General features: G+C 38.6%; 2 protein-coding genes across 2 annotated transcripts in view; one reads left to right on the top strand and one right to left on the bottom strand.

Moving 5' to 3' along the window:
• Cd2ap (CD2 associated protein) overlaps positions 1 to 9,512 on the top strand; it is a 132,784-nt gene that overhangs the window by 28,538 nt on the left and 94,734 nt on the right. The window lies entirely within an intron of this gene.
• The window catches only part of LOC105742591 (serine/arginine repetitive matrix protein 1-like), a 37,580-nt gene continuing 29,241 nt past the window's right edge, over positions 1,174 to 9,512 (bottom strand). The window contains 2 exon segments of the mRNA XM_023722939.1: positions 1,174 to 1,197; positions 1,471 to 1,523. Coding sequence (XP_023578707.1) covers positions 1,174 to 1,197; positions 1,471 to 1,523 — 77 coding nt within the window.

Raw genomic sequence — 9,512 nt, 5'->3', positions numbered from 1 at the left:
TGTGTGTGGCCAGCTCAGCCCACCAGGGGGCGGGGCTGGCTGGCATGTGGTGCTGGGGGATTGAACTGCGGTCCCCGATGCTTTGCCAAGCTTGTTCTAAGTAGGTGCTTTAGACCACTGAGCCATCTCTCCAGCCCATTTTTCCTGTTTTTCATTAGAGTATGTGGATTTTCAGAAAATATTTGTTGCAGTAATACATCCTGTTATAAAAAGTAGGATAAATGGGCCAGCCAAATAGCTCAGTGGACTAAAGTGCCTGCAAGCAGGTGCAGGGGCTGGGGATTTAATCCCCAGGCTTGCCTGTGCTGGTCCCGCCCCTCCAATTGAGACTGGGCGTGGTGTTGAGTACCTGTAATCTCAGCTCTTGGGAGGTTGTAAACAGGTGACTCACTACATGTCCAATCTTATAGTGAGACCCTGAACACCCTGTAGGCCCTTCCCTAAAATTAAAAAAAAAACCCCAAAACAAAAAGGTAGGTTAAAAGGTAGGAATATTAACATAGTTTCTTGATTTTATGCTGTTTTAAAGTATTCTAGGTAGTGGGGATGATCTGTCATGAAATTCCATTTTTAAATGTATTTTACTTTCTTATTTCAGTGTGACTAATACTAGAAATTTGATAAAATGCTTGCTTATAGAAAAAACAGTTTATGATTGTGCTAGGTAATAGGAAGCTTAACTGGGATTACTTATTAACCACAGGGTACTAAATTAGAGTCTGAGATACTATTGTGTGGGTCATTCAGTTTAAAACTATATGGGAGTAGTTACATTGTGTACGTGCATGGGTAAATATATACATATGTATGTCTCAGCCCTTACTGCTGAGAGGGGTAGGAAACAGTGACACTCCAGTAGCATTTTGTACACCCAGTGTTTAGGTCTCAGTTTATAGATACACTGTCGTAAAAAGAGCCACACTCTTTAGGAAGTAAGTGCTTACAAAACCAGAAGGACAACTTCGTGCCAAAGGGGTAGGGAAGCTAGTCTGAAAGAGCTCCTAGGTGTCAGAACTACATTAACTTGATCCTTATAGCTTTGTCTTCATTATCCAGCATAGAATACCAATATATGATTCCATACTTAAATAAATGGTTGAGTAAATAGGAGAGGAGGGATAAACTTATAGAAGAATTCCAAATATTTGTATATTATTTTTCTTCCTGCATTCTTCAACTCCTTTCAAATCCTTCTCTCTATTATAAGAATAAAGAATTAGACAAATTGAAAAATAGCCACTCTAAACAGAGAAACTCTGCAGATACTTTCTGTACCAGGTGAGCAAGATTAGTCACATTGATATCCTGTCTTCCCCCTCACTTTTTCCCAAAACTCTGTAAGATTGGCCTAAGCATCAGAAAAACTAGACAAACCCACATTGGAACATTTTACCAAATACTTGGTCATTATTCTAGTCGATGTTATTCAGAGGCCATGAAAAAGAAAAAGACTAAGATACCTGTGCTTACCAGAGGAGAAAAGGGACACAATGACTGAAGAGCTGTAGTGTCTAGTTTGGATTCTGGAACAGAAAACACTAGTGAGAAAAGTTATGAAATCCATTTGAAGTCAGTAAAGTAGTTACTACTAATGTTCTGTTGTTAATTTTTTAGTTTCGTTAAGTGCAAATTGGTTATGGATTATGTCAAAGTAGATGAAACTCAAGATTGTGATAAATCTGTACTCTCTGTGTAACTCTTCCGTAAATCTTTTTAGTTCACAGAAAAATTTCCATTAAAAAAAAAAAAATTGGCCACAGGGCCAGCCAGATAGCTCAGTGGATTAAAGCACCTGCTTAGGCAGACTCTTGGACCAGGGCTTGATCCCCAATGTGTTGTGCTGGCCCTGCCCCTGGAGTGCACTGAGACAGCTATTGAGACTGGTGTGGTTGTGCATGCTTATAATCCCAGTGCTTGGGAGGCTGAAATAGGAGGATCACTACTAGTCTGATCAGTATAGTGAGTACCTGTAGACCCTTGCCACAGGAACCAGCAATAACAAACTCACAAAATGATAAAGGGGTCAGCTTTATTTATCGCAAAGTATACATATGTTAATGTTCAGGGGGAAGGGCTGAGGGTGTCGTGGGTGAATGAGAGGTATGTGTTGTTTTGTAAATCTGCAACTAGATGTAACAGTGTATGGCACACTGTTACTGTTACAGTCTGAGAAGGCATATTGAAGAATGGTGATGTTGAAATTGAGCCTGGAAGATGATTAGAAAGACCGAGTCATTTTATGACCTGTTGTGAAAATTTTTACTTTTAAATGAAAAAATAAAATTTTCTAACAAAATAATTAGAGAATAATAGATAATGCATTATTCAGAGTTCGTGTCAGACAAAAAGAGACAAAGAAGAAACAGACAAAACTTTTAGTGAACAAAGCTAAACTATTGTATATTTTAAGATGTTTTTTTTTTAAACTTTTTTTTAAAATATTTATTTATTTTTATTTATTACATTTATTTATTGTGTGTGTGTGTGACCAGCTCAGCCCATCAGGGGGGCGGGTCTGGCTGGCATGTGGTGCTGGGGATCGAACCGCGGTCCCTGTGCTTTGCCAAGCTTGTTTCAAGTAGGTGCTTTAGACCACTGAGCCATCTCTCCAGCCCTAAGATGTTTTTTAAATAATGTAGTAGATAATTTGGTGAATTATTTGAACTTCTCCCTACTTCCTATTTATCAATCTTCTGTTTTGCTCTACATTGTTTGAGTTTGTCATAAGAGAAACTGATATTGAAGCTTGTGTGTCTACTGCTTTCACTTTTCTCAGGTTGCATCCATTTGTCTAGAGATGACTCAAGTTTTTCTTTCCATGTGGAAGAGTAGTACTCCATTGTGTTTAAGTACCACAATTTTTAAATCTTATTTATCTTTTGATGGACATATAGGCTGATCTCAAGATTGGGCTGTTATGAATTGTGCTGCTATAAACATAGGCACATTGCTGTCATGTGATTTTTTAAAAACTTTTGGGAGGATACTTAGAAGGGTGATAGCTAGGTCAGGTGAAATTTCTAGTTTTAGATTTTTGAGGAACCTCCATACTGATTTCCATAGTGCTTGGTGCCAGCTCTTCCTTGGACAGAGGACTAAAATCTGGACTAATATGAAAAATTAAAATTTGACAACCCCATAATAAGTGACCCAATCAAAAATGAGCAACTGAAATGAAGACATTTCTTAGAAGGAGTACAAAGGACAATAAATACATGAAAAATATTTAGTGTTGCTGGCTATTAGAGAAATTCAAATTAAAAGAACATTGGGATTCCATCTTACTCCGGAAAGAATGTCATCAAGAAATCAGATAATAAGGGCCAGCGAAGTAGCTCAGTGGACTAAGAGCCTGCTTTGGCAAGCACAGGGATGGGGTTCAATCCCTGGTACCACAAGTGGAGCTGGCCCTGCCCCCAGGCGCACCATGGAGACCTGGTGTATGCCTGTAATCCCAGCTCTGGGGAGGTTGAAAACAGGATTGTTTTGAGTCCAAGTTGCGTGGTGAGACCCTGTACCAAATACATGGAAAAAAAAAAAGAAAAATAAGAAAAAAAAATCAAGACAATAAATACTGCAGAAGCCACAATGAGAAAGAAACCCTTTACTGATGGGAATGTGAAAAAATTTAGATACTGTAAATTATCCATATGTATTTATTTGGTTGTTGTAGGGTCTCATTACACAGCTCGCGCTCATGGCAATCTGCTTTCAGCCTCCCCAGTGCTGGGATTGTAGGCATGCATCACCATGCTGGGACTCTGGCTGGCTCAGCCCATGCTGGGAGTGGGGGTGGGGCTGACTATGGCATGTAATGCCGGGGATTGAACCGTGGTCCTTGTGCTTGCCTAAGCTTGACTAAGCAGGCACTTTAGTCCACTGAACTATGTCACCGGCCCCTCAGTGCCCTTTTGGAGGGTTAGTTCTTCCTTCCAATTTTAAAATATTTTATAGTGAAAATTCTACAAGAATCTATAAATTTAATATACGAGATACTATAATTTTGTCATCTTTACTTCAGTGTTGCACTGAAATATAGAACAGTATAGATAAGGTTGAGGTCTTATTGCCCCTTGTCATTTCTTTTCATGTGTAGAACCACTTATATTCTAAAATTATATATGTCCTTTTAACCCTTAGTTCTGTACATGTTTGCTTGCGCATAAACATATAGCACTTTATATAATTTAGACATTTATGTGATTGTCAGAACACAGATTTTTTCTGTACATAACACAAGATTTTAGCATGGATATATATAATATAGTTCAGCTGTGGTAGATTTTATAACTCTAGCTTATAGGTGCATGGTAGAGGAATGGTGCCACAACAGTGAGTAAATTGTGCTGATTTTCCAAGAAAGGGAGACATATTAAAGAATGTAGAGCTAAAAGATATTTGCACACACAAAAGTTCTAAAACATAATCTAGTTAGTTTTTCTAAGTCATCTTCTGGAAATCACTGTGGAGATTCCTGGACATCTTCCTCAGAGCTTCACATTTCTGGCATTGTGGTCTCTTAAATCCTGGTGTCGCCTCCACTTCTTTTTGCACTAACCACAAACCATTGTTTCCACTTATTTATTTTTTTGAGACAGGCTTTCGCTATGGAGGTCAGACTGGCCCAGAACCTGCTGTGTAGCCTGGGCTTACCTTGAAACATGGCTGTTTGCCTACCTCCGCTTGCTGAGTGTTGGGCTTATAGATGTACACTACCATGACTGTATATATAATTGTTTTTATAACATTTTAATAGCTCCTGAAGAATCTTTTAGTTATGACTCCTTTGACAATTTAAATTATTGCTCATCTTCTGAGTTCCATTTATTGTTGTTTATTTATTTTGAGTTTTAGTGCCACGGCTCCAAAGTTTTATAAATTTAGTATATCATTCTTACTGCAGTTATGCAGGTACTATTGGGCCAAAAAATTTCTGGTCATTACCCTCATGACAGATAAATATCAAGGTGATTTTTATGTGAGAAATGTGGTATCTGTGGTATGTGCTGATTATTAGAGATTTATTAATTATTATTTTTGTATTTTAGGGAAGGGTCTACAGGGTGTTCAGGGTCTCATTACTAGATGGGACTTGTAGTCATCTGCCTGTCTACAGGGTGTTCAGGGTCTCACTACTAGATGGGACTTGTAGTGATCTGCCTGTTTGCAGTCTCCCAAGAGCTGGGATTACAGGCGTGCGCTACCATGCCCAGTCTGGAAAAATGTTTTTCTCTAAAGTCTTATACTTTTGAGGACCTAAGGACAAAGTGATATGAAGCTTAGTCACTGAAATTCCTCAGTAGTGTCTGCATATTTGAAAGTTACTAGAATTATAAAATTGAAAGTACATTTCTGCCACCTTTAAAATTGATCCTGGAATAGGAAAAATTAACTGCTTTCTCATAGTGCAGCTTTATGTATCAAGTCTTTTTTTTTTTTTTTTTTTTTTTTTTTTTTGTCGAACTGGGGATTGAATTCAGGCCCTTGTACTTGCCAGGGAAGCACTTATTCCACTGAGCCATCTCCCTGGCCCTGTATCAAATCTTTCTATAAAATGTAATTAAACTTCAGAAAAAGGCACGTGACATAAGGACATTTCAGAGATTAGAAATGGAACAGAAATACATGAAGAAGTGTAAAAATAGTAAGATAATTATGAGAGGAAGCAGAGTTCGAACTGCCCAGTTGTTTTAGATGACCTCATAAAAAGGAATTGGAATCTTGTTCATGGTCTTCCTACTGCTCCATCCCTGGAAATTTTCCTGAAAACACAAGATTTATTCTGCAAGTTATGGAATTTAGAGAGCTTATTGTGTCAGTCACAATAGGCCAGATTACACTGTAGTACCAACATCAGGCTCCAAGTGGTTGCATAACAGAATAGAAAAGTGCTGTTCATGTGGCACAGTTAGCCATCGCTGGACTTCTGTGGTGGAGAGACTCAACCATACATCTTTACACACTCATAGGGTGGCTTCAGTCTATAGCAAGACCCTTCCAACTTGCAGTTCTATGGTGGAGCAGGATGAGAGAGCAAGGATAATTACCCTCCAGTTTTAAGTGCTTCCCTGTGGCAGGGGACAGTAGAACTAGAAATTCTAGTGAGCTCTGGCAGTGTTAGCATACCAGGTACACATATCAGCCACTATTCAGGAAGCCTTTATTGCTAGTGCTATGTAAGGAAATGAGTGCTTTCTGTACTTGTTTTAATAGCTTCTGGTTTGATAGAATGTCCTGAAAGGGTTAGAATAAGCCAGAAACACTGGAGCAGAAAGCTATATAGGGAAATCATACCAATAATTTGGTTTAAAAAGTAGGCATTAGATTTCAGTAGACTTTACTGCAAAGAAGCCATATAACTAGTGAACAGGTAATGAAAAGGTACTTAAATGTGCTAATCATCAGGGAAATGCAAATCAAAACATCAACTCATTATCACTTCAAGCCAGTGAGTGTGGCTATTATCAAAAGATTAAAGATAACAATGAAAATTGTTATCCTCTCAGTGCAAGCAAGGGTGTGGCAAAAAGAGAACTCTCACGCATTGCTTGTAGGAGTATGAATTAGTACAGCCTCTGTGGAAAACAGTATGGTGCTTCCTAAAAATAAGCTGGGCATGGTGTTGCATGCCTGTGATCTCAGCACTCTGGGAGGCTAAGGTGGGTGGATCTTGAGTTCAAGCTCATCCTGGTCAACTGAGCAATTTTGGGGAGATTCTGCCTCAACACTCCTGAAACCACCACCCCCCCCCAAATTAAAAAAGCAAAACAACAGAACAAAGGCTGGCATATAGCTCATTGTAGTGGTACTACCGTATTATTCAGTAATCCCACTAATAGGTTTATAGCTAGAGGAATGAAAGTCAGTGTGTTGAAGAGATGTCTTCATTTCTATTTTCATTGCAGCCCTTTTGATAGTAACCAAGAAATGGAAGCAATGGTGTCTATCAACTGATGAGTGGGTAAAGATGTATGGTTGAGATATACAATGAAATACTATCCACACATAGAGAGAATGGCATCCTGTCACTTGACATCATGGATGGACTGTAGATTGTTCCATTACATAAAGTAAGCCAGATGTACAGAGAAGTGGTCTTACATGTGAAAAATACAATAATCAATTTCATTGAAGTTGAAAGTACAGTGATATTTATCAGAACCTGTCAAGAGGATGGAGGGAAAGAAAGATGAGGAAAGGTTGGTTAGTACAAACTAAGTCACAGACAGGAACAGGAAGTTTGGGGTACTATAGTATGACTACAGATATAGTCATAAAAGCCTAGAAGAGCAGATTTAAATTTTCACTCTAGGGTCGGCCAAGTAGCTCAGTGGATTAAAGTGCCTGCAAGCAGGGGCTGGGAGTTTGATCCCTTAGTCTGCCATGCCAGGGGTGCGCTGAGATGACAATTGAGATTGAGCATGGTGGCCTGTAATCCCAGCTCTTGGGAGCCTGTAAACAGGCGGGACACTATGAGTCTGATCTAGTAGTGAGACCCTAAACACCCTGTTGACCCTTCCCTAAATTGCAAAAGAAAAAAAAAAAAAAAGAATTGCAAACAGATTAGTACAGATTAGTACCGTTAGATGTTGGAGGCTTGCAAGCTTGTGTCTCCTTGGCTAGTTATTTAATGTTTCTCAGATTTTTATCCCTATCCCACCTTGCTGAAAAGAGAGAAATTTGTTAGTCATAATGTTATTATGAGTATTAAATAAGATGTTGCATTAAGTACTTAATACTAGTATATGATGCCTAACTAGTTAAATGTTTATTAAATTGAGCTGTGATGAACATTTTGCATAAATAAAATTGATAAAAATTGAAGTTGAATAGAAAATATCAGTGATCTCAGATAATCTTTTATTGTTTGAATGCTTTTATATCAGCTGTGTATTAGGGATATTCTAAGCACCTGTACTTAAACTTATTGTATTTGTTACAATTTACAGAGAAAAATACACCCACTTTTATTTATTTTTTTCATTTATGTATTAGGTACAGGGCCTCACTATGCAGCTCAGACTCATAGTGATCCTCCTGTTTTCAGCCTCCCCAGCACTGGGATTAGAGGCATGTGCCACCGTTACTGGACTCGTTTGCTGAATCGAGCCCTGGTCCCTGCACTTGCCAAAGCAAGTGCTTAGTCTGCTGAGCTATCTCGCCAGCCTATACCCATTTTTAGTGTATTATTGTGTGAGTCTTGAGAAAGGTATATATACTTGTACAACTACAATGGCATCAAAATAATTCGATCATTCATTATCTGTGGATAGTTTTCTTGTCTCCTCTTTTCTCCTCTGTGTCCCCCTCCTCCCTACCAGCTCCAGGCAGCCACTGATCTGCTTTTTGTCATTCTAGATGGAAACTAGATATGTTAAAATTTCATATGCACATATCTGGTAATGGTGTTCAGTCAGTGATAGATGGCATATATGACTATTTTCCCATAAAGTTGATAATGAAGCTGAACATTTCCTATCACTTCATACTTTCACTGTACCTTTTGCACATAGTTAGATATACAAGTGGTTACCATTGTTTTATAGTTATTATAGCTGCCTATAGTGATCTGTACAAATCTGTAATCCCTGAATACTAGTTGATGACCTTGGGTCTGAAGATAAACCTTATTTTCCTAAAGAGAAAACCTGTGCTGAATAAAGTAAAATGAGTTGCTTCTGAATCAAGTTATCTGTGCTGGTAGTTGTGGGCAGAGACTTCTTTCTGGATGGTGGTCCTCTTAGGTTGTCATTGATGCCTCCTGACTGGGGGACCAGTGTATGCCACACTGATGTGTATGTGGTCTCCACTGGCCAGCCTGTGTGGGAAATGGGGACTGGGTTCCTTCCTAAGTGTGCAGAAGAAAGTCCTGTCTGTCCACTTAGGCTTTCTCTGACACTCCTTGGTGGGATGTGGCTACTGTTGTGGTTGGATGCCTTATTGCAGTCTACTAGGCTAATAGAATAGCTTCCCTACTTGGTCACTCCTGACATGGTAGGAAAGGAGCTGCAGTTGTTTCCTGTGGTGTTTGATTGCAGTACAGTGGTTATTAACTAAGAGCTCTCTGTCTTGCTAGGTTGCCCATTTTCTACTGTTTTTGGCTACAGGTTACAGTTGCAGACTTTTCTAGGAACCATTTTCCATTGTATCCAACCTAGACTGGAATGTAAGGAAAAAAGAAATCAGTAAATTCACTTTGGAATTTTCAGGTTCTAAAAACTGGGTATCCCTGTATGGTTTGGCTTCTTTGTACATATCAGAATCTTTTTACTTACTATCATGTAATGTTAAAGAGTTTTTACCTGGACTTAATAGAAAGAGTAGGGAAAAGTATATACCTACTTCAACTTCCCCACAAGAGGAAATCTAGGTAGTGATGCATTTTTATTAGGGATGGTGATACATAGCATAAACTTTTGGTTACTTTGCTCATGATAAGGTTTCACTAATCTAAGCACCCTCAATTATTAATAGTACTTTTTTTTTTTTTTTTTTTTTTTTTTTTTTGAGAC

This window comes from Octodon degus, unplaced genomic scaffold (assembly GCF_000260255.1).
Source record: "Octodon degus isolate 3935 unplaced genomic scaffold, OctDeg1.0 scaffold00005, whole genome shotgun sequence".
Classification (NCBI taxonomy): domain Eukaryota; kingdom Metazoa; phylum Chordata; class Mammalia; order Rodentia; family Octodontidae; genus Octodon; species Octodon degus.
The sequence above is the reverse complement of the archived record's forward strand: the minus strand, read 5'-3'. Positions and strand labels throughout refer to the sequence as shown.